Genomic DNA, 24842 nt, shown 5'->3' with positions numbered 1-24842 from the left:
TTGTCAATTTCTTGTTTTATGGGAAGTTATGTATCATTATAGTCCGGTGCACCTGAGCTAGGCTAACCGCCTCCCGGCTCCAGCTACATATTTAACGGACAAACATGAGAGTGGAATCAATCTTCTTATCTAACTCACTGAAAGAAAGTAAATGAGCATCCTTTTCCCCAAATGTCATACTACTCTTTTGATTGATTACACTGCACTGTTGCCAAGAGCCTTACTGTAAAATGAAAGCAGTTTCATCGTTCATCATGAGAAGAATCCCAGGCCTGCTTTTATTGTTGTGTAAGGAATCATTGTTATTTTGCCTATTTTTGAGATTAATGATGCTTTTTAGTTGTTTTCTGTCATCTTAGTTATCTTCAATCTCAGTTTTGCGAGCATTGAACTTTCTCATGTCAGACTTTGTGACTCTAGCACCCATCCACTATGTCTAAGTTTAGTAGTGAGTGCTTAAGGTCATGCCATTTTTATTGTCACTTTCAGCACAGGCTATTGTGTTTCCTGTGTCAGGGCATTTTTTATTGTCCAGAATGAATTTTGTCTCGCTCTGTAGTATCCTGAGGGAAGCCATGATCTTAGTTAATGGAGGTCTTGTTATCTTGCCACATGTTTGAGATGACCTGGGGTCTGTTCAGAGTGGACAAAGCAGGGGAATTCGCTGAGGACAGTGACACATGGTGTAAAGAAAAACAGGAAAATTGGGACCAACAGAAGAATGCAACACTGCAGTGTAAACAAAGTGATTCTCGGAAAAAGCTGGCTAGATCTCTGTTGCATCTAAAAATAGATCTATATTTATTGGTTGGCCACTATCACATTTACATATAAGACATTACCTAAAGGTTTTTATATATTGGAGAGTGTTTTTTGCTTTCTATGGAATGCATTTTTCATATTTAAGGTAACAAATCTTTTGCCATTCCTACATTTTCTTTTATATATCTGTCATGACAGGATATCTGGATGGGCCACAGTGATGCACTTTATACTGGACTCAATAAATTGTAGCTGCTGTGGTTAACGTGCTAATGTGAACTGGGAAAAAAATGAGGGTGACATTGAGTAGAGGAAATGTTCATTTTCAGCAAAGTCAGCATATTTCATTACAAATGGTCTGGGGTCAAACAAATGTTCCCCTGGCATTACAGCATGATCAGGTGGTTGAAAATGAGAGGAAACGGAGAGGATCAAGCTCCTGAAGCTCCAAGTGAGAATGGAGCCAAGAACCAAAATAGCTTAAACAAATATTCATTTTAAAATAATACTTTTGGATATTGGCAGTATATCTTTAAGTCCTATACACTGAGTTTTTATACAGAAACACTGCTGCAAAATATAAAGGTATTATGAAGGCTGGTAAAGACAAGGAAGAGAATACTACTTGAGATTGATAAATATCATTAATTGATATTTATTAATGAACATCAAGTTTGTTCATTAATCAAAATGGCATAGCACACTATCCATTTCACATGTCACTTAACATGACCTGCAACCTTCAAACTCAAGTCAAAGATGATTCCTGGCCATTGTCAACATATCTATACTTTTTTGTTAAAAGATCTAAAAAGACTTTTTACAGACAGCAAGAGTCAGAGGTGCTGCCAACAAAAATGAAGCCTTAGGGGGAGAAGCTGTGTAGAAAAGCTGTGCTACTCTCAAGAATAATATAACTTTATTTATTTATCCACTGAGCCTATGTTTGATGCCATCAATATCTGCATTCAGGGAATCATCATCTTTACAAAAAAGTTACAAAGGATGACACAGTGAAAGTACTCAATGTCATATTTTGTTATTTTTGATGTCTTCATTTGTAGAGGGCATATGCCAGTGTATGTCGGAGCTTTCAAACAAATTGAAAGGAGAAATGATTTATTGAACAAGCACATGGATTTCTTTGTTGCTCAGTTAAGCGGCACAACCACACAAAATAAATAGGGCTAACTATTCCAGAAAAATCTGTGCATGAATAGCCTTCTTGCTTTTGATTTCCAATTGATCTGATTTATTTACAGCTGCAGTGCACCAACATACAGTGACTGTGTGAGGTCTCACCTGCTCATCAGCTCTACTGGTTGGAAATGTGTTTGACTGATGATTACCAGTAAAAAAGCAGCTGATTGTACATTACTAACATCTGGTGTTTGGTGATGCAAAATATTTTTAGTAAAGTGGACTACTTTTTGGCTCCCAGAGAAATGAAACACAGATGTTTCTTTTACTTTGTGTTCTTGTCCAGTGTGATCTAATACATCCTTCTCCGTTTGTTTGTCAGTTAGTAAAAGAAAGCATGTAGCTTTCTATAAATGTGATTGCAGTCATGTTCTCCTTGCCTTAGAGAGTTGGCACACAGTGTTCACAATGTTAACACCCTCCCCCAAGGGAAACAATGCCACCGCTTGATGCCCAGTGAAAAACCACACCTAAAAATCCTTTTATGAAGCAAAAGGCAAATGAATGCTCATTCAGTGACATGTCAAATAAGTTGACAATTTGCCATTTGGGCTGGACTGCAGCTAGGTCTTGGAAAAACTGTGTGGGATAAGTAGTTTGTCCTCTGAAAACCTTTTCTTCAGTAAAAACTAGTAGTAGTGCTTATTTGGTTTCTGGTTTAGAGCAGCCAGTTAGCTTAACGTAGCACAAAGGCACATATGGCGGATGGCCATATAGAAATAAAATCCATCCGAGGCCAGAAAATCCCCTTTGGTCTCACCCAATCACATAAACCATACATCACATAAACCATACATCAATACGCCACATCTCATCATCACATCACAACAGTTAATACAACTAATACAACATACACACAATGTGCCTTTTGCACAGAAGGGTGCAGATTAGTGCAGTTTGTTCATTAAGTTTATTGCACTAGGTATAAAAGATCCCTTATAGATCTTTTTGTTTGCCAGAGATACTCTGTAGCGTCGCCCTGAAGGGAGCAGCATAAATTCAATATGAAGGGGGTGGTTAGTGTCACCAATGATGGACAGAGCTTGTGTGACAGTTATTCTTATCTAACTCTCTGCCAGATCGTCAAACTATACTAACTTTATTTTCTTTCATTTTGAGGTCTGTGAGTTATCCTAACTTTGTAAAGACATGTTGTCGATTAACAATTAAAGGAATATTAAAAAAAAAAAAGAGCCAGTATCTGCATGGCTAAAGACCACTGTGCTTTACTTTGGAATGATTTGTGTGAACTAAGCCTTTACTTTATGAAGCTCCCTTTATGGAAAATCTCAGCACCATTTGGAAAGTTTCAATAGTGGCATACAAAAACTACAACACGATTTCTCAAGTTAAAATATAGCCTCACTGACATATCACTTTCTGTTTTATCAACACTAACATGTATGTAAACTAAATATACAGATAAGGATAATGTATGAACCTACATCAGTGACAGCTCCTCCCATTAATTCCTCTCTCCCATGTTCAGTAAATCATTTTTAATAGGGCTTAAAACACCAAAAGGATCAACATTATCTATGATGAGAAGGAATTCTGTGGAGAAGCAACAGCCTCCTCCTGCTCCTCTCCCCATCCAGGTAGTCAGATTTCCCGTGGTGATGTTGTTGACTCAGCTGGGGTCAGTCAAGTGCTGCTGTTAGAGAGGACCACTCATTTGTCCTGCTGTTATCCACCAACAGCTTTAAAACCCTCTTAAGCCCTTCTTTATTATCCTTAACACCTACTGAAGGCCACACTCTGCCTTCCTGTCCTGCTCTCTCTTCCCCTCCATTGCCCTCTCCTGCTGCCTCTCCTTTTCAGCTTCCCTTCATCTTTTGCATGAGCGTCCATGTTTTCAGAGCCCCTGTGAGAGTTCAGAGGTCAGTGGGGTTTTCGGGGTCCTGCATTGCCAATTCTCCCTGAAGGGTCTGGGGGTTCCTGAGACTAAACATCTAAACATGCTCTCTAATGCAGACATGCAGTTTGTATCAGCCTTGGGGTCCAAGTTGTACATCTGTGTGCATTCCTAACAAACCTCCTCAGGCATAATGCTGCTAATGTTGCAATGCAGTGTCATGAGACATCCTTGATATATTCTTTTTGTGTTTTTACCATATTCCACAATATATATTGATTCTGCTATTGATTCTACTAAAAAACAGATGTGGCAAAACACTGCCAATATGACTGAGTGCCAGACCACAGCTACATGCTCTAAAAACAGCCTCCAAACCCTGCAGTAAGATTTATTTTCAATGTATCCCAGTCTCCCTTGCTCTCAATTGGTTGGTCACTCTGCCCTGCATGAGCTGTCAACACATCAAACAAATTTAATTTAGTCAAAGTGGAGCATGTTTGTGTCACAAGATCTAAATCTTTCAGGGTTTCCTTTAGAAGGAGAATAGTGTGTGTGTTGGTATATTGTAAAAATATAAAAAAATGTAACAAATTGGAACAATTAAGAAATCTATTGTTGGTCAAACCCTGTGCTCAACTGTGCCGCGTGACCCACCATGGCTGCTAGTTATCACCTCACATGGGTGTTTGCTTGGTTGTATTAATGTGATCACAGTTCATATTTGTTGCACCAGAATCAGTGAGTGTAACTAAGCACCATCTGCAGCTGATGTTTTATTGGATTATGATCAATGGCAGTGATTCCTTTCAGACTTAAACTTCAGTGACTGATAACAGCCTCTGTCACTGAGAAAGACAAATAAACATCCACACAGGCACCCCCGCGGTTACATCTGAAAACAGATCCTCTCTCCCTCCCGGAGCTAAACTAACAAACTCAATATCTGTTTTAACAGATACCGTGCTTCCCTAGAGAGTTTATCCCTTTGGAGCAATTGAGTCCCTATTCCTATGTTCTCCACAGTTATAACTGCAAATATCATGCATGAGGAGTTAGCACAACTCCTGCAGTGCCTATAATAGGAGACAACATTTTTTCCAGGTCATTTCCAGAGCAGTGAGGAAAATGTGTCAGTGTAAATTTTGGCACCTGATTTTTATTTAGTTTGAGTGTCTCACTGTCTGGGTGAAGCAAAGGATGAGCAGCTAAAATATCAGATAACAATGTAATACTATTCCTTTAGCCAAGGAAAAAGTGCTTAAGTGAGGATTTAGATGGTTAACATTATGTTAACGTGTTTTGTTGCTGTTTCTTCTCTAATTCTCAGCGGGATTACAGTTTAATTTAGTCCATAAATCTGTTACTTTTTTAGCAAGTTACTAGCATATATTTATGGTTTCTGAAAAGTAAAATTAGATGAAAATTGTAACAATTTTCATGGGTTACTCTATATATTGCCTCCTACTTTCTGTGGAAAGAAGAAAGGCTGTTGTTACAAATATTGCATCATTTTGTAATGAAATCAACACTGGTTTATGTTGAATACATTCACAATTTGTCAAATCTTCTTGCTTCACATGCAAACATGAGGAATATTGAGCCCAGTGTGTGAGCCCTAACTTTGCATACATTCCCTAGTGATTCTGAGCATTTATTTATGTTATTTTAAGAATAATCTCCACTCAGTGTCTTGCTTGCTGCTTTTTGGAGATTTTGACCCCATCTCACAGACTTCTTCAGTGAATGGAGCTGGCTCAAGTGGCATAATAAAAATATCTACAATATCTCTTTTTGATCCAGATCGTAACCAAAAATGAATCGAATGTTCCTTGAATAAGTTCTGTTGACAAAATAATATGTTTTGTCAACACCAGCAATATTTGGTTGACAAAACATAATGTAAATCTGTGTGTAGATTTATGAGCTATCCTGCTGATCTATCCAGACAAACAAAGTAAAACAAAAACATAACCTTCTTTGTGGAGGTAAGAAAATTTTCCCAGAACATGAGAAACCTAAACAGATTCTCATCCGTTGGAGGTCAGTGTCTGTGGTGCAATCTTTCACTCTGACCACTACCCTTTTTCTTTTTTTATGCTGACTGTGAGTTAATCTTTTCCTGAAAATCAAATGCTTTCCTTTTCTTCAGTGTAGCTTAATCTGCTCTGCATGTGGTGGCAGGTTTGAATAGTGGCTGGTGCATCATTGCGAAGCATCAGTGCTAACCAAACTGTGAAATGTTTCCAGATCCCAGGGTCTGTGGTTGTCTGTAGAGAGAGAAGCTACTGGCCCACTGCTGTGTGTGTGGGTGGATGGGTGCTGGGTATTTCCAGTACAAAATGAAACAAGGACACATTTCCCAAAGCACTGTTCTCGATTCAAAAACACATATTTTTACTCACAATAACTTTCATCTCTATCAGTTTCTAACATGATATGCTGTGTTTTCTCTGCACTACATTTGCTGTTGTTAAAAGTAAAGAGAATCAGAATGAAAGTGTTTTGCAATCCAGCTATCTTGAGCAGAAGACCAAACAAAGATGAGCTGGAATTCAGTTTGAGTATTGCTGATAAAATTTGCCAGCGAGCCAATTAAACCATTTGTGTATCTGTAAACATTTACTCTAACCTTACAGTAGTGTTCTGTGATGAAAGCATCTTAAGTCACACATACGATCCGTGTTTCCTTTGCTTATGCAAACGTCTTCATATTGTTTACACTTGTTTACACTTGAATTACAAAAAAGATGGCTGTATCTTATTTTCAGCCATGCTGGTTGTATGGCTCTAGTAATGGAAATGTCAGTCTGTTGGCCCACACTTTGGTCCAGACTGAAATATCAATATAATCAATATAAGATGGATAGCCAAAAAATTTGACATGTTTATGATGCCAAGAGGAGGAATCCTGATAACAGCTTTGGTGATTCTCTGACTTTTTCTCTAGTGCCACCATGAGGTTCACATCTGTGGTTTTAGGTCTCCACAATGTGTTTGATGGACTCCACATCAGGATGAATGAACTTTGGTCATTTCTTGACTTTGTCCAACACTTTTTTTGGTTTATGATTAAATCCCTGCAAAATGAATAACCCATCAGCCTCTAGCTACTTTGTGACTAGTGCTTATTTGCAAATGTTAGCATTCTAACACACTAAATTATGATAGTAAACATGGCAAACACTATACCTGCTAAACATCAGTATATTAGCATTGCCGTTGTAAGCATGTTAGCAATGTTTTGAGCTAATGCTCATAGCATTGCTTACATGCTTACACAGGGCCACTAGTATGGCTGTTAAGTCTTCTCCATTTAGTTCTAGCCTCAACATGCTAATTATTGTGCATTTTTTTCACTGGATCACCAACACGCACTTTTAAAATGTCAGCCTGAGAACTTTCTTTAGAAGAGAGTGCTGGGAAAAAATAGTCATAGTTGGACTAAGAACTCTATTGGCTTTCACATGAGTGTATTGAAATAGCTTTTTTTTTTTATAACTAAAAAGATTCATTAGAAAAATCCAGAGTGGTGAAATCAGGCCCCTGATGAACCCTCATGATCAGTAAACCATAGATTAATTCTGTGTACTGTTTGTGCAACACCAATATGACTCAGTTTCACATTCACAAGCACTACAACACTGAGAGCCAAAGTAATAAGTTTGTAAGAATTAGCACTGAGAGCAATTTTCACGGCCAATCCCAGGGGCCGAACAGGCAGGATAACATGGATGTAACCTTAAGCATTTTCTGGACCGCAGTGTAATTACTAAATGGGACCGCAATAACTGCTTCAATCTCTGGAGTGAAATTAACAGGCCTGAGAAGGTGTGAGATGCTCTTTCACCTCAGAGGAAATTACACACAATGCAGCCACTCGTCTCTCTCTCTCACACACACACATAAAGGCACACACCTTTGGTTACACAGTATATGGAAAATACAGTGAAGCTCGATTTTACTTCTCTCTCTGTCGCGTTTATTCACCTTTTTTTAGTTTCATTTTTCTCTTATCACTTAGTCTCTCTTATGTAGTCTAATTCTGTCATTTTTTCTGAAAATAACAGATGTTCTCTCATTGCCCTCCTCCTTCTCCTCCTCCTCCTCCGCCTCCTCCTCCTCCACATTTCACGTTTGTCCTACATCTTTAAATTATTACCCGGGTTCTCTCTGTTTTCATTACTGACGATGACATCTTTTCAATGTCTTTTAACGTTAAAGTTAAAGGGGGAGTATTCAATCTTCTTTTTTATCCATTAAAAATGTTGGAGGTGATTTCTCTGTGAGGGACAACCATGTGAATCATGTGATGAGCTGCCCTCTTCAACACTGTCAGCAAATTCATCTTTTCTGAACAGCTATGCCATTTAACATCACAGGACACAGATGATGACAAAGATATGCAATAAAATCTGTCACTTCTTTGTTTTTTTATACACATAAAAAGGCTTTTTGTCAGTTTTATTTCTTTTGTTTTAAGTTTTGTTTTGACAAATATTAAACACGGCTTTCACTTTTGTGTCAGTGTTATTGTGTTTGAAATTTCATTCATGACATGTTGACAATAGTCATTTTCTTATTAACTCTTGATGGTTGATGCAAGTAATAAAAACCCTGCAGGGGGTCGGTGGCTCAGATGAGCAATTGTGTACGGAGCTAACCATCAAAAGTGAGTGTAGAAATGGATGTCACAGCAGAGCTTTTCACAAGGCTCAATGAAACTTCTAGAGCTAAGAGAGAACAGAGATTTGTCCACAACTGTGAAAATCATAGACCCTCTGATGGTGGGAGGGGCCCTGTTAGCATGCATGTGGGTGTGTGTGTGTGTGTGTGTGTGTGTCAGGAAAGTAGGTTGCCAATGTTGACATGATTGTTTCTGTAAGTGGCCTTGAGAAGCTGGCAGTGAGTTTGCCAAAGACGGATATGGCTGGCTGCTTGGTAATAGTTTGACATAGACAACAAACCATTTAGGGAGAACATTACTTCACTCTGACAGATAAAAGGCTAGGAGAGTTCCAGATTTAGCTCAACTACAAATGGATGTATGTAATGTATGTATTTTTTTTGTCATTTGCTAAATTTATTTAAATCCATGTCTTGCATTAGATACCATCATCTGATAAAGGCTATAGATAAAATGTGTAGAAACTGAAGAAAATATGCATAACAATGTTTTCATAATTGCCTGAAAATAAGTATTGTTGTGTTTTTGTCACCTTAGAAAGAGCTTTTTATATCGACAGACACAGCAGGTCGCCTTTCATGGAGGCTGCCACGTTGAACGAACAAACCAAACACTGGTTTTAGAACAACAACAAGGTAATCCGCCTACCAACACCTTCTAGTGCTCACTACTTTTGTTTCATCCGAACAAAAACAGTTTTATAGGGCTTGTGTGCCAGACTATTTCTTGGCCAGGACCTGTAACTTCCCGGTTTCTGCTGTTTTTGTACTGACTAAACAAACAAGATACAAAGTGTTCATTAGTGAGCTTTAAAGGTGTTGATAGATGGATTCTGTTACCTGGCTGTATCCCCCTGCATCCTCTCTTTATGCTAAGCTAAGCATAACCATATTTACCATTTAGACCTGAGAAGGTATGAATTTTTACATCTTAGACTATGTCTTCTTTAAACTGTCTAAATTTCATTATGGTTTTTTTTTTGCAAGAAAACGATTTGCGTTTACATTCGCTTTTTCCAATACCTTTTTTTTAGAGACCTTCGTATGAGGACAATATGTGGACATACTCTATCTCTCTGCAAGAAAGCACATTTTCCACTCATTTTCCAAAATGTTAAACTGTTTGAACTGTCCCTACTGTAGATGAAACATGATAAAGTGCGCCCAAGGGTGCCCTGCAAGTGGATGAAGCATGAAAGTGCCCTCTACAGTGCCCTTTGAGTGGGGAAAATGTGAGAAAGTGCCCTCTAGGGTGTTAATCCTTACCTTGACTAAGCAGTTTCACCATAAATGCATCACAACTTTCTGCACTGGTGCCCTTTTAATGTGTTTTTTTCTGCTTCTGCTCTTTAAACAGCCGGAGTCCGCCACTGCTGCACAGGATCTTCGGCTGTGTAGATCTCGGCTCTCAAGACTAATAGTACTCTGCTTTTACTTTACTGTTCTATTTTTGCTATCGAGTCTCCAAATTAGGCCGGCACTGCAAGCTCTGATCACTTGAAAAAGTACACTCAACACTGTGGCTTCTCTAGCTGTGGTTTGTAAGGAAGAGTACACTAAAGAGAGGACAGTGCGGCTCATTTTAAATGCATGTGACAGTTTGAGAAAAAACAGTATCACAGTTCAACCTCATGTTGCAGGTGGAGAGACATCTTCAGTTACACTCACATGGATTCACATGTTGGCTGCTTTGCCAGCTTTGTAGAAGTTTCCAGTTTGGGAAAGTGAGGGATCACTGTGTGTTAGTGTGTGAGGGGGAGTAAATGAAGAAAGAATAAGGCACTAAAATCTACAAGGGTTATTTGATGCCAGCATTAAAAAAGCCTTTATGTGCTCAGTTAAATGTGAACCATTTTAAGCAAACATGAAGATTTATCCTGTGAGTTTCAGGTCAAATCAGAATGTTCCTTTAGGAAGATAATATGTAATTCTTTATTCTTATGAAAATCCATTTTCAATTTTAAAATAATAATAATATTTTATGACCTATTTCCTTGGTAAGAAACAGCTCCAATTAAAACCGTTCCTGCTGTGCTTTGTGGATTATCCAAAGTAACTCATTCTGGGAAGGCACATTGCTATCGAGTTGTTTGAATATTTTTCAATGCTGTAAACACCACAACATATATTCCATTCACCTCCATTGATTTGGAACAGAGGTAGGAAGCTCTGAGACAGTCAGATATGTCTGAACAAAAAAAATGAAAACTGTCTTCTGCTTCTGTAAATACTAGAAGTACTGTAGGTTTGGTGAACCAACCCTTTAAATCTGTTCCATCAACATGTTTCAAGATGCTACATCTAAACTAATCTATTTGCAAAAATGTATTAATTCATGAAATGAATAAACCAACATTGATATCCCTCTGAGTGCACACACAATAATAATAATAATGATAATCTTGAATGCTTCTTTTTTTCAGTTTTTCCAGCATATTTCATGCTTAATAAAGCGAAGTACTTAGAGCATTAACATTAATTCAAACCATGTGTGAGAAAGAGAAACAAACCAGAAAGTAACCTTCTGACATATAATTATAGCTCTTGCAAATTCAAGGTTAAAACAGATGAATAAAGCCATTGTTGTTATTTGTATAACATATAATTAGTCTTTTAACTGATTATTAATCTTTCCAGCTCTAACTGTGTCAAGTGTCTGTACCTTGTTAACAAAGCTCCAGCTGCAGCTGTTAGATGTCACAGATTACGGTTCTTTGCTTTTATGGGTTGTAAATTATCTTCCCGCTTGTTTCTTTCCTTTTTTTGAATCATTGCATTCATGGTTTTGGTTGGTCTGTGTGCCAATGTACACAAATGTCATAAATGAAAAAATGAATGGAAATATTTGTTTTTGGGGAGGCAGTGTTATACTGTACATTTAAGATCGGTCCCGTAGAAACAGTGAAAAACTGCATCCTGATTTGTGAGCTCCCATAAAGAGGCCAAAAAACGGGAAAAAAAATACTCCTCTGCAGCCTCTTTAAGACGAAGAGCCATGTCAGATTTGTGTCTGTCACGTCCAACTTCTTTGGCCAGCACAGCAGTGTTGTAATATTAAAGTTCATTGTTCCGACTCTTAACTGAACTTGGACACAGTTTTAGTGAGCTGTACAACCTGGACTTGTCAGAGGAACACACATGCTGCAATTATATTTGTGATTGGACTAAATTGAATTTGTGATGGTTATGAAGGAAATTATTTTATTCCTTCTATTTACAGGTAGTAGCCAAACACTATTTCTCTGTACTGCCAGCTATAAACAGCCAACTTACAAGATCTCCTTTATGTATCGCACAATTCATACCAGATTGATAGAGAATTCCTTTCAGTCTGGGTATTAGAAAGCCTTTGTTCTAGTTTCTTTGATGTGTTTTATGTAAACTGCAACAGACAACTGGTTTGTCTATGAGGTTGCGTTCTGCTATAACAATAGATGTGATTCCAGGAAGGCTTCATTAAGTTGGCCAGATGGATGGAAACAAATGCACCAGGCAGACTGCAAGGTGGATGGTCTTTAATATTCCTCTGTGCTCATGGCTACAGCTTCTTTGGTGTGATTGGATTTCCTACAAACCGAGCATATAGCTCTCCAGGGCAGATTGTGAAACACCGGAGAGAAGCTGGAACTGGGATCTGTCTGATGAGATCATGTTTAGTTTGGATGTTGCACTTCTTGTCCTTCAGCTAGGCGAGGATTACTTGGCCAGCTTTGACTGGCAAGGCCCTGGACATGAATGAAAGTGGAAACACTATTCAGGTTTTTCATTTTTTAAACATTTGATTACGATGTTGTTCTAGCTCTCGTTCTGACTAACGACTGATTGTCTGACGTAAATATTATCCTCTTTCTACTGATCAGTATTCAAGGTTGGTCAGACGTCATCAAACGCTGCTTTTCTCACATTGTTGACAAATGATAAAATCATTACTGATGCTAAAAGAAACCAACAAGAGCCAGGTGCTTTGAGCTGAATGCTAGCATCATTTTGCCTACCACTGTTTATCACAGTAGATTTTATTATCTTTCTGCTGTTATATTATATTACTATTACTATTTTATGTCTTCTCGTTTTTGCTTGCATGATTTTCTTTTTATACATATTGTTTGAACATTGTTTGAGGTGGACTGAGAATTGCCAATGACTGCTTCATTGCAATTGTTGTGCACATGACAATAAAAAACCTGAAACTTGCTAACATAATCACAGTGACACTGTTAACATGCCTCTCTTTGTCAGGTATGATTAATTTTGTGTGTTAGCATGCTAATTAAACACGCATCACAGCTGATGCTGATGGGAATGGCATGTGTTTTTTCAAAAACCAAAATATAAAGAGTTATTAAGAGTTGACTCTTAATGCTAAGCAAATAGTCAGGAGATCACCATTAGGGTTCATCCTCTAGCTGAACAAACTTTCATGGAAATATTCCAGTCCGGACCAAAGTCGTTAACCCAATGACTGGCCGACATCGCCATCCATAGAGCCACACCTCTAGCGTGACTAGTAAATCATTTTTGTAGAAATGACTAACTACACATGTCACATTAAAGGCTTATTTAATGATAGATCACATGTCTAAAATCTCCCCTAAAACAAACTCTGTTTAGGCCAATCTAGACATAAATATATCCACCACTGAGTCATGTCTTTTGGAGAACAATCTGAGCGTTCTTTTGAAATATACCAAAGATCAAATAATCGTCAAATTTCAATCTGGTCTGTGCAACACAACTAACTACCTAATGAAATAAAGACAATCAAAAATATTTGTGGGGTATCAGTTTCAACAAAATGCTGTTCAGATGTATTGTGGGTGAAACAACCGTTTCTTAGTTTTCTTTGCACAAAAAATTGAATTGTTTGATGATGAACAATGTTGGTGGATGGCATTAGGCATCAGACCTCCATGTCTGTCGCATCTGGACAGCGTGCTCAGGAACTGAGTCACACTGCAGCCCAACAGAAGGGTCTCTATAGTAATCGGACTCATGGTGAAAAAACACAGTGGTTGTAGATGAGGCAAGTACAGTATATCGGTTTCATCTCCAGATAATGGCATAATTGTTTCTTTCTTCTTATGGTTAGTCACATCCTTCATGGTCTTCTTTTTCCTTCTCTTTGGGTGTCACGTGGCACTCAGAGCTTCATATGGGAAGACATTCAACACGCCATACATGGAGGCACCACCGATATATCAACCAATTAGGATGTGCGTGATAATCCTGAAAGGAATGGAGATGAAGGGAAACACAGTGTGTGATATGTGGGTGGGGTTCAAAGTTGGTGGTTTTTCAGCGTCTCTAGGCCCCACAAACTGAGGCCTCCTACTGTCCCCTGAGTGTGTTTGTCCTTTGTGTCTCATCCATACCTAACATCCAGAGTCCGCTGTGTTTCCCCTGGGTTAGAAAACAGCGTCACACTGAAGGAATTTGGACCATGGCCGGTGTTATTGTGTAGAGGGAAGGCCTCATGTCCCCGCAAACATCTGTGTTAAGATGGATAGTGTTGGAACTCATAACCTCTGCAATATTAGCACATGAAAGGTAGAGAGACTGCAGGAGGGCTTTTTGACTACTCATAGAGGCCCCTCTATTAGCCTCCCATTCATTCTCAAGCAGACACACACATGCCACTGTTATTACACACTGCATGTTGGTCACTTTCAGCATCCGTCGCAGTAACTAACTCTTCTGAGACGTTCAGCTGAGTAATTTTGTCATAATTGTGATTAATGTTCTGGCGGGTCACTGGCAGTGTTAAAGCAATTAACAAGGCTCAATGCCCCCCGCCCCCTTTGCACAATCAACAAGTCATTTACAAATCATTACTTGGGATTTTTCAAGAGTCAGAGTGTGCCATTGTGGAAATGTGCTACGGGTCATCTGATACGAGAACAGCTATGACTCTGCTAATGTTTCCCTTGGGGAGTGTGATTTTGGTGCACACGATGCCCAAGGGCAGTGGCCTGGTCTGGGACAGGGGGGATAAATAACAACAGAAGGAGGGAGCAAGAGGGGAGCTGTGGTTGAGAGAGAGCAGGAGTCATGGATACACACTTCCCAGAAACACACACATCAACTTCTCAGAGAAATGAGAAACTTTCTATGCAGGAAGAGTCAAGTAAAGTTGATGCATGTCTACTGTCTGATACAGGGGCGGATCTAGAAAAATATTCATGGGGTGACTTTAAGGGGTGGCAGAATATATGCTGTTTTAATTGCAAACAATCACATATATCAACATTTGCTTGGAAGATTATTGTGTTAATTTCCTTTTTTTTTAACAGACTATTTATCTAAATTAATGTGCTAACTCAGCTTTTGACACCAAACTAGGATGACAATTATTTCTTTCTCTATAGATCTGCTCTGATGACAAAGGATATCTGAAAGAGGAAACACGATTGCAGACAGTTCTGTATGCAAGGAAATACATACATTACATAAGGAATGTAATGTTTGTGTATGTCTGTCTGAAGAGTGTATTCAAGGAAAAAAAAAAATTCTTCCACATTATTATAGGGGTTTGTTTTGAATGAAAGTAAATGGAATGATAAGGAATAATTTAAGAGATTATAAGAGGCGTTATGTTTTATTTAAATTAAGTTTATACATAACTTCACTGTTCTCATTATTTCTGGCCGTCTAAAAATAATCTTTCATTTTAAATGATGCCACTTCACCTATATTTTTCTTCTTCATTCTGTCTCTGTATGTACTGTTTCTGAAGCTGGTAGCCAAAGAATTTAAGGTACCGTCTACCGGAAAAACCAAAGATCAATCCCACATGACAGCCAAGTGTCTGCCCTGCGGTAACTGACCTGTGCTCCTGAGCTAATTGTTAGGGGGGGTCAAACACAAAGTTTTTCTTTGGGTCATTAATGTGAATGCAAAACTAATTCATAGGGTCACAAAACAAGACAGAAACAGAAAAATAAAGTTCAACAGAAAAACACACATCATTTCATAAATATGTTTCGATGTTGCAGTGATGTTAGTATCATCCAAAAGAAATGCGAACCAGAGTGCCTTTTGATGGAGCACAAGCAAATATAATCAGACCTTTAGTGGACCACAAAGCACTGGAGAACACCAGATCTGTGTGCGCTCACATCTTCATCCTGCCAGTTCAAACGATTCGCAAGTTTCAGATCACAGCTGCCTGATAGTTTTAATTTCCGTCTTAAAGAATATTGTTGTGTCGCAGCACTTTTCTCTTCCATGGTCAAACCACAGTGACAAAGGAGTGTCTGCGTTTTGACCACCTAATGAGCTCCGCAGGGCAATTTTTATGATCCCTTGACATTTTGGGTGGTGACAAACTATAAGGGCCTTTAAATTGCTGTGTTCAGCTGCCAGCGTGGCTGGAGGTACAGAACTAAAGCAGAGTTAATGATCTTGGAGCAGAGTTAGGAAGTGACATCACACATGGATACATATACATAGGGATATGCACGTACACACACAAACATTAAAACTGAACCCAGGTTAACTTTACCACCTTGTAGTTTTTTATTAAAAACTGTTCTGAACGAGGAGAACAATGTTCACTGGGACCTTCTTGAAGTGGCTTTCTTTGACCCTTGTTACCCTCTCACGCACACACACACACACACTAAAATTTCATATTTTTCATGCTCAGCTTTTCAAGATGAATAACCACTAAGTGGAGTTTCATTGGCTGCACATCTGGGAGCCCTTACAGCTAAAGACGTAGAGAATATGTACTGTAAGCTGAATGAGCACATACGCGTCCCTTATTTCTGTGTCATTCCTTGCATTTCACATGACAAATCTTTATTCGTCTGTCAAGGTGTCAGTTTTTCATCTGACATTGTGGTTGAACTCCAAAACCCCAACAGAATTTTGAAGGCAATGCTGAATATGAATTTCATATGTCTTCTCTTGTCATTCCTCAGCCTTTGAGTAAATCAGTACATCACTGACTGTACAGCTCATACCAAGGTGATGAGTAGCCTTCTGGTTTTATTATTTTTCTGAATATTTTTCACAATATTATAAAACACAGCCTTGCAGCACAGATTTTAATTCACTTTTTTTGGGGGGGAAAGTTGCTGTTTCTGGGATTTTCTTTATCTTTAAAGTAGCAATGACTCACAGCTGATTAGATCTGTGTTCTTGTCTCGCAGGTTTGGTTCGATGAATTTGTGAGACACATCATGGTGAGAATATTTGTGCCGTGTTTCTTTAGGCTCAGTGCCAAGCTAACCCTCAAGTACCAACATGCTACTGAGTAAGATGCCTTGTGTAAATCTGCCAATTAGTCATTTAATCATGTTGTTCTGTTACACTTCAGTAAACTTGATGTGCAGATGCATTAGTGATTTAACACATCTCATTTACTTTCCATGTAATCTTTTTTTTAATGGAGACTTTGTTAAAGAAACTTCTTTTCATGTTTACATTAGCTGTTTCGTTTCTCAGACACAACACATTTTATATGAATGACCTAGTTTTACAAGCATGTTTTCAGACATTTCTCTCATTTTCCATTTACAGGTAAAAGCACATAAAATCTAAAGTTCAACCTTTTACTTCCCCCTTTCACTGCATCTCAGGCTTCGTGGCACCAGTCACACCACCTGCATGGTTTAACTGGTGGATGTTGGCAGCAACTCCAAAAACACAATGAGTTCTCAACTATTACAAGCAACTGCTTTTCATTTGAGGGCATGTTGTAATTGTATGTTTTTGTGCAACCCACCCAGATAATGTAGCCACACAGGTAAGTGCATGATAAAACAGTGATGATAGAAGGCAAATTTGTCTTATAAAGTTTAATTTAAAATATTCTCAGTGAACAAATGATTTACTCAGAGTACAAGTAGTTGCTGACATTGGAAGATAAGAAGATCTATCCTCTGTATGACTGATAAGATGTGACAAGCTGCCTTATCTTCACATTATTGGAGAGGAAAATACTTTTTGCTACCTGCAGATTCCTGCAGTGATATCCGATTAAAGCAATCAGTTCATACAGTGATTATATCTGATTAATTTCCACTTCAAATGGGGACACTAGCGCTAAATCAGTTGCTAAATCAAAAGCTTTATCTCCCACAAAGAGTGCTGCTGACTCTCCTTTTATCCCGCTTAAACTGGACTTCAAAGCTAATCAGTAAACAACGCAAAATGGGTTGTGGACTGTCACTTATAGCCCTTTATCTCTCCCTGATGTTTCAATCAGTGGACCACTGTCATCACATATACTACTGTGCTCCGCCTCACATAATGCCCTTAGAGGGAAGTTAAAAGTTCATCCCTTTTAGCTCTAATTTTTTCCTAATGGTCGCTTGTTGAGTTAATAGTTAAATAACAGGCAGGATTATTGTCCTTGCCTCGCGTTTGCCCTTGTGAGTAAAGCTAAACACATGTTCTCACATCAAAGTCTTAAGATTTACCCTCTGATCCGCTAGTACAGTAAGATTACAGCAGCTGTGAGTTGGGCATGGAAAAGCTTGATTCACACTGAGTATAAGAGTCATTTAACTAAACACTGTGTGTGTGCATCTGTGGGTATAAGTGTGTGCATTTATGATGATAGTCTTGAAACACATATATGAAAGCATACATTCAAATACTAACCATAACATTTCCTTTTACAGTAAAAATGTTGGTTGGACAACTCAATTGTAAGAGTAAAGATCCTTCATTTAAATGTTTAGATTTAATATATAAATGCATAAAAGAGTACAAAAATAAAACATTTGCATAATATTAATTTTACATATGACAAGGAGATTTAAATGAATAGATGACTCCCAGACTTTGACAGTTAAATGCAGCTACACATTGAATGATCAAAAAGAACAGAACGGAAACAGCACGATTAACATAAAAAGTAAATATAACAGACAGAATTTAATGGTCAGACTTAGTGAGTAATAGTAAATTTCATTGTTAAAACTTGAATACATCAGATATAAAGTGCATTGCTATCTGCATGACAGTTGTAGGTAGTCACAAACATCTATTAATTGTCAGTAAGGATACTACAGTACTTCTTTCTCTACTGTGGCTCTCGATGTGGTGACTGTTATTCTAATTGCTGTACACCCTTCTTCGACATGGACAGTCATACTTAATAAGTTATTTCAATCCGAATCCAGCTGACATAACAAAATCGTTTTAACATGAATTTAGTAATACAGCTGTGTCAGAATTTGTTTGCACAATTTCTTCTTTAGTGAAAAGCTTTATAATTCCAGTAAATTTTGACTTATTGCTTGCTCAATTAAAAGTGTTTGGGATCCAGATGTTCAGCTTTTCTCTTAAGAGTGAAAAAAGCAGACATGTTGGGTAACAGAGGGTCATGTAATCACAGCCACAGAGCAGTTCAGGAAATGCTCAAGCTATTTTGGCATCCTAATTTCCATCACAAAAACATTGTAATTGCCATTTTACTAGGATATTTTATACATCTTATATTCAGTCTTGGGGTAGCTGGCATCCATTGAAATCCCATGGTGCCAATTAACTTGAAACATGAAATACAACTTGGCAAACTCTGCGCCTCTGCCCATTCCTTTGTTTTTGGAAGAGAAACTACACATTGTTCTTCATCATTGTGTACAATTTAAAATCAGAGACAATAAGGATAAGCAGATCTCATGTTAAGGATTAGTTATAATAAATCTCCTGGCTCAGTGGTCTACAGGACTCTACTACTTACAAATGGGATGTTGACTCATGTTTGTATGGAGAAAACCCTCCCGCTGACCTACATCTCTCACCCTTGAACACTTTGACCCCAGGGTCGATCCCTTTTTCTAAATGACAGAGAGGCCAGAAGGACAAGAAAATCTCCAAAAATAGCTCTTTACTGTTGAAATCCATTAACAACAAAGTATATACATTATAGTTAGAAAAACATACACTCAGATATAATTGCACTTTGCACTAATAACATCTATGATCTCTATAAGTGATGAGAGTGGTGATGGTGAAGTCGGCGACGGGGCTGGTGGATTGGTGTTCATGGTAAAGAGTTGTAGGTTTATTCAATGCATAAGGCCGCAGCGTGGCAGCCGGGATAAGTGCTGTACAACATACCAGATGATCTCATATCACACGTTCGATAGCTGTGATGGCTCAGGAGCATCTCTGCAGGAGCTTTTAGTTGCCCTGTTTGGATTTCTTCATCCTGGAAGGGAAAAGCAAATGTGATATAAGAACAAAATAGATTGACTGAAACACAGATGGTTGCTGGCTACCAATTCTGTCAAAACCAATAAGAACTGATAAATAACTCTGGCTGAGGGACAAAAAACTTGTATCATGTCTATCTGGTCAAACACTTGGCTGTGAAAATATAACTAGTAAACACCATATAGAAAAGTATTTGAGTATTTGTTCAGCCATGATTGGATGCCAGGAAAGTGCCAAGATTCAGAATATATTCACTTCCACTATTCTCAAACAAAAACAGCTGCTTCAAGTTTACTAGACCAAAATGTTTGTTGACCTGTAATCAAGAAACTTATTCTCGGCCTATTAAAGTTGAATTTTCCCGCATTCAGATTTAGCCCGTTAATGAGTCTGCTTTTAGCCCATCTGTCAGTTGGTCAGTTAGCCAACTACTTGTTGACAGGTTTTTTCCTTCCAAGAGAAGCTTTTTGTAAACTTTTCACTTCATTTCTGGTACATAAAAAAAACCCCAACTTGTTTTGATAATTTATACATCTAAATATGTGATTTTGCAGAACATTCCTTTGCAAATAAGTGGGTGATATACACATAGCGCTGCACTGTATATTAACAGTGTAAACACTTGAACATGGGTGGGCAGTTTAATTATTGACATTGGAATAGTACTGAGCCACATTTCAACTGATAAAAAGGTAATCATGGTCTTGTTTACCAGACTAAAGAGTAGCATAATGCATGACTTACAACCGTGTGCTTTTACACACATTGTAAATAAGTTTGTCCCCCCCTCCCCTTTGACTGTATGTGTAATTGGAAACACATTAGGTCTGATCCATTGTAAATGACCACCATCTACTCTCTGCATGGGATGTTTTGTTATGCAGAGGGCGGCTCACACCTTGACAAGTCAAGGGCCCCACAATCATCCTGAGACAGACAGTCTGACTGCGGGAGTCTGGGCGGGTCAGTCAGTGGGTATTGAGTGTGTGTGTCAGAGGCTGGAGCATAGGGGCAATATCAACATCCTCATTGAGACAGTGATTACAGGAGTGCATTAATTTTCATCTGGAAAGACAGGAAATCAAATTTTTTTTGCAACTTTATCTGTCTCCACACCACAGTACGGAGTTTGTTTCATCTGACCACTACAGGGGTGCTGAATCCTTAGAAATATATGACTGCACAGAGTTCAGGATGGCAACTTGATCCCTTCTATAAACTTCATGGTGCCAACATTTTTTTTAGAAAAGTGTCCTAAGGGCAGGAAGGAGACAGTTGATATTGGCGGTGACTTTTAGCCCTCACAATCTTAGACAAACTTTAATATGATTGTAGATTATTGTTGTTCCATTAACACTAAGGAGGATGGTAACTCTATGAAGTTACACCTTTTTTTGCCTGTATAAAGTTAAAAATCTGTTTAGCAGATGTATAGTATTTATTCAAGTCCATATTTTAATAAACCTGTGTTCTAGTAAGAGCAGATGAAACATGATTCCTGTGTGTGAAAGTGGAATCAGTCTCTATTCCCACTTGGTCATGCACCAACATGTCTTGAGTTTTGGGCTCCATTATAAATCGGGCCATTAGGAGCTGTCACTTTCACAATGGTCCATTGATAGATGTCCAAATGTGCATTTGTGCTTTTGCATTCCTTACTTTTAAGTTCTATAGAGTGGAAGTGATTTTACAGTGCTCCAGACGAGATATCTGTTTCGAGGTTGGCAGATGACAAGAGAACAACAGAACCGTGCATTGGAGCAAAAAGTCTGATTTACTTGAACTTACTTGTTTAAAGCGTTCTTCAGGTACTGCTGCAGCCACTTGACCTCTGGGTTTACACACACCTCTTTGTTTGTCTTCAGCTTGGCACTGATTAGAAAAAGGAAAAGAGTTTAGCACATGCCAATTATGTCCGAGTTCAAGATGAAAGGGTGAATTATGCAAAGTCAGTAACATCAGGTGTCTTAACACATTATTCTTTAACAGACTGACACTAACATTAACACTGCCATGTCATGTTTGACACATGCAGAGAGCTCTTTCACAGTGGTGACCAATCACTCTTTCACCCTGTATGTGACGCAGCAGATATTCATACAGCTATAGAATACATGCATTCAGGAAGTTCTTAGAGATCATATATCATATATAGTTTGTTATTCCAACCCTAATTAATGTGCAGTGCAAAAAAAATGTGTACATGGAGGTTGAGGAGTCAATCTCTCAACATGTGGCTACAGGCTACTTTCTAAATCCAGCATAACCCTGTGGTTATTTACAGAATGGGTCAACACTGGATTATATGTCTCTATGTGGAAGATCATGCCTCGTCTGGCGCACGTCCTTTATTCAGTAACTAAAAATCAGGTTTTCCCTCTCCCTGTGTGTGTATTTGTCAGACCCGCCAATTTTAATTCCCATTTCTAACATTTAACTGTTCCTGAAGTTTTCCGCTCCATTGTGACCAACTGCATTGTGCTTGAGTAGCTGCACACTTTCATCTGTAAATCCACTCCACACGAGCCATAAGAATAAATGAGATCAGACCTAAAGGTTGGATGAGGAGGAAACGCTGCGTGACAAGCAAATGAGAAGCAAACCCAATTACTAAACCCACAATTATTGCTTTCCTGTTGAAAACAAAACTGCATCCAATTTCCACCACCCTTTCACGTTCACTCAAACTCAAATGGAGCACTTCCTGTGGATGCGTCTGTAGTAAAAACTGCTTTCACTGCATGTGTGTGAAAGTGAGTGACAGAGGGGCGTATGTGTACACATGCATGCACAAATCTTTTCTCTGGCCTGTCACCTCTCTGAGATTGATGGTGAGAAATGTCCAACGAGGAGGAAACCTGTCTTATGTTTTAAATCCAGCGTGGAAAACGTGCAATTCTGTGTTTGTGTGGGTGCCACTCACTAAAGCAAGCATTAAAAATTACACTCACATCACTTGGAAGGGGCAGTTGGGCGTGTGGATGAACCTGAGCTCTCGGATGTAGCCTCGTGGGACGTTGTTGACCGTTGAACGACAGTAGCATCTCTCCACCAGACTGATGGGCTTTGCTGAGAAAGAGAAGGAGATGAGTGTCAGTTACACGTTTACAGCAAAGCATGTTTGCAAGAAAGCAATAAAGCAATAAAGCATAGATTAGATGAAGGCAACAACCTCCTGAGGAAACTGGGATACTACTAGATACATTCTGTTGAATATAAATAAGATTAAACATTATAACAACAACCAATTAGAGCTGAAATGATTCAGAAAACACAAACACAAACACAAATCAATCCATCCACAACATTCTCTTGGGCAGATTAAGAAGTTGAAGCATGGATGCAGAGCCACTAAAAATCTACAGGAATGTGTTCATGCATGCACTGCACTTAGCCTTGCAGAAGAATTCATCTATTCATTATCTATACCTGTTTATCTAGAGAGTTTAGAGGTGTAGAAGGATGGAGCCAAAATGTACCCACCTTAAATCAAAATAACATATTTATGGTTTAGAGATTTTTTATTTATTTTTTTTGCTTTCCTGACAGAACACACACAGAGGTAGAGGACGTACCAGGACTCCTGGACCCACAAACACTAAACTGTGCACTGTGTGGTCCTTAAACATCATGATGGATGTGAATACTTACCATTACAACCCTCAGCTTTCAGGTTGGTACACAGAGATTTTCACGGTTGGTGAATTTGTAAAAACAAATAGTACTATGTTTTCTTTCTTATGGTCTATGGTTTCTTTTTTAGACAAAACTCAGGGTTAAACAGGTTAACAGTGTTTAAGGAGTACAAAAGAGTACAAAGCAGGATAAAACAGAATCATTTTCTTTTTCTTGCAGTATTTCTAAGGGGAAACTGCGGGTCAAAAAAACAGATGGTGAGAAGCACCGCTGTAGATTAAACCCTATGCTAATTGTTTTTTACACATGATCTCAAGGTATTAACATAATAAAGGGAGCAACACCTTCAAGTTGGGTGACTGATGTCGCCATTTAGACTAGCTGCGGCTTTGTCTTATAGCTGCCTCATTTGCCCATAATTAAATGAAAACAAAGAGCAGAACAAATACACACGTTAAGCGGTGATCCGACAGGGAGCCACATGTGAAGCCTGTTGGCGCTTTACGCGCGGCGGAAAATGGTTTTTCTCACCCGAGAACAATCTCATACATGAAACTCGCACGAAAAAGATTTGTGGGATGAAAATAATATTTGTTTTGAAACGACGAGGTTGACATTTAATTCAGGCAACATGTGCATTTTAATTGTGTGTTATTCAAATCTGACAATTTGAATTAAATTGCAGAATATTTGGATAGATTTGTCAATAAAACTTCACGAAAATTAGGATTAACATACATTTAAGAACATAACACAATAATTACAAATGCCTATCAGGGTTATTTCTATAGGCTATTTAAGTAGTAAAAGACAACAGTTATGGAAGGAAAAGATTAATCTGTTAGACGCTTATTTAAACTTCCACTGATGCTTTTTCTTTTCTAAAAATGCAAAATGCAAAATGTTTTCAATCTGGCAAATAATGATTTTTACAACTTATTTTAACAGCTGCAAAAAAACAAAAACAAAGTCTAAATAAACCTGAGTCAACAACACACCGCAAACCAGTAAACAATGTCTTACCTTGTGATGGAGGCACATATATCATCACCACCGTGAGCGCAGCCACGACTGCCAACAGCTTTACATCCATTCTGCAATAATGTCGCTGAGGTTTGATCCTGCACGAAGTAAAGTCCAGAGGAGCTGTGACAGACGGGACCGTGGCGGGATATTAAATTACGAACCCCTCGTCAAGCCAGCCAGAAAAACAGGTACTACTACTTCCGGTCGTGATGGCAAAAATAAAAGCGAGAAAGAGCATGTGCGTTGTCAATTTATCAACTAATATAGTGTATCAAATTACAACCAAACGAAAAGTATACGATTATAAAGTACATTCTTCAAAATATGTTTGGGATTGATGAGTCTATTTCACAATAGTTGAGTTATATGCTTTTATTTTGTAAGAAAAACCTTGTTTCCTGTTTCATTGGGGTGGTCTCGGGTGAAATTGACGCAGGCAGCCAAATTACGCACGGAGGTCAATGGAGACGCATCAAACTATCACGACCCCACTCAATACACACAC

General features: G+C 38.5%; 1 protein-coding gene across 1 annotated transcript; it reads right to left on the bottom strand.

Annotated features, from left to right (window-relative positions):
- Window positions 1-18171: 18171 nt before the first annotated feature.
- On the bottom strand, window positions 18172-24482 carry cxcl12a (chemokine (C-X-C motif) ligand 12a (stromal cell-derived factor 1)). The gene is made up of 4 exons (XM_035663731.1): window positions 24335-24482; window positions 22627-22744; window positions 21464-21547; window positions 18172-19670 (listed from the first exon to the last, which is right to left on the bottom strand). Exons 1-4 carry the CDS (start codon window positions 24402-24404, stop codon window positions 19643-19645), a joined length of 300 nt encoding a protein of 99 aa, XP_035519624.1. The 5' UTR covers window positions 24405-24482; the 3' UTR covers window positions 18172-19642.
- Between the last annotated feature and the right edge of the window lie 360 nt (window positions 24483-24842).

Source organism: Morone saxatilis, unplaced genomic scaffold (assembly GCF_004916995.1).
Source record: "Morone saxatilis isolate NCDOM2014 unplaced genomic scaffold, NCSU_SB_2.0 Contig19, whole genome shotgun sequence".
In the NCBI taxonomy this organism is placed as follows: domain Eukaryota; kingdom Metazoa; phylum Chordata; class Actinopteri; family Moronidae; genus Morone; species Morone saxatilis.
Note: the sequence above shows the minus strand (reverse complement) of the source record. Positions and strands in the feature narration are given on the sequence as shown.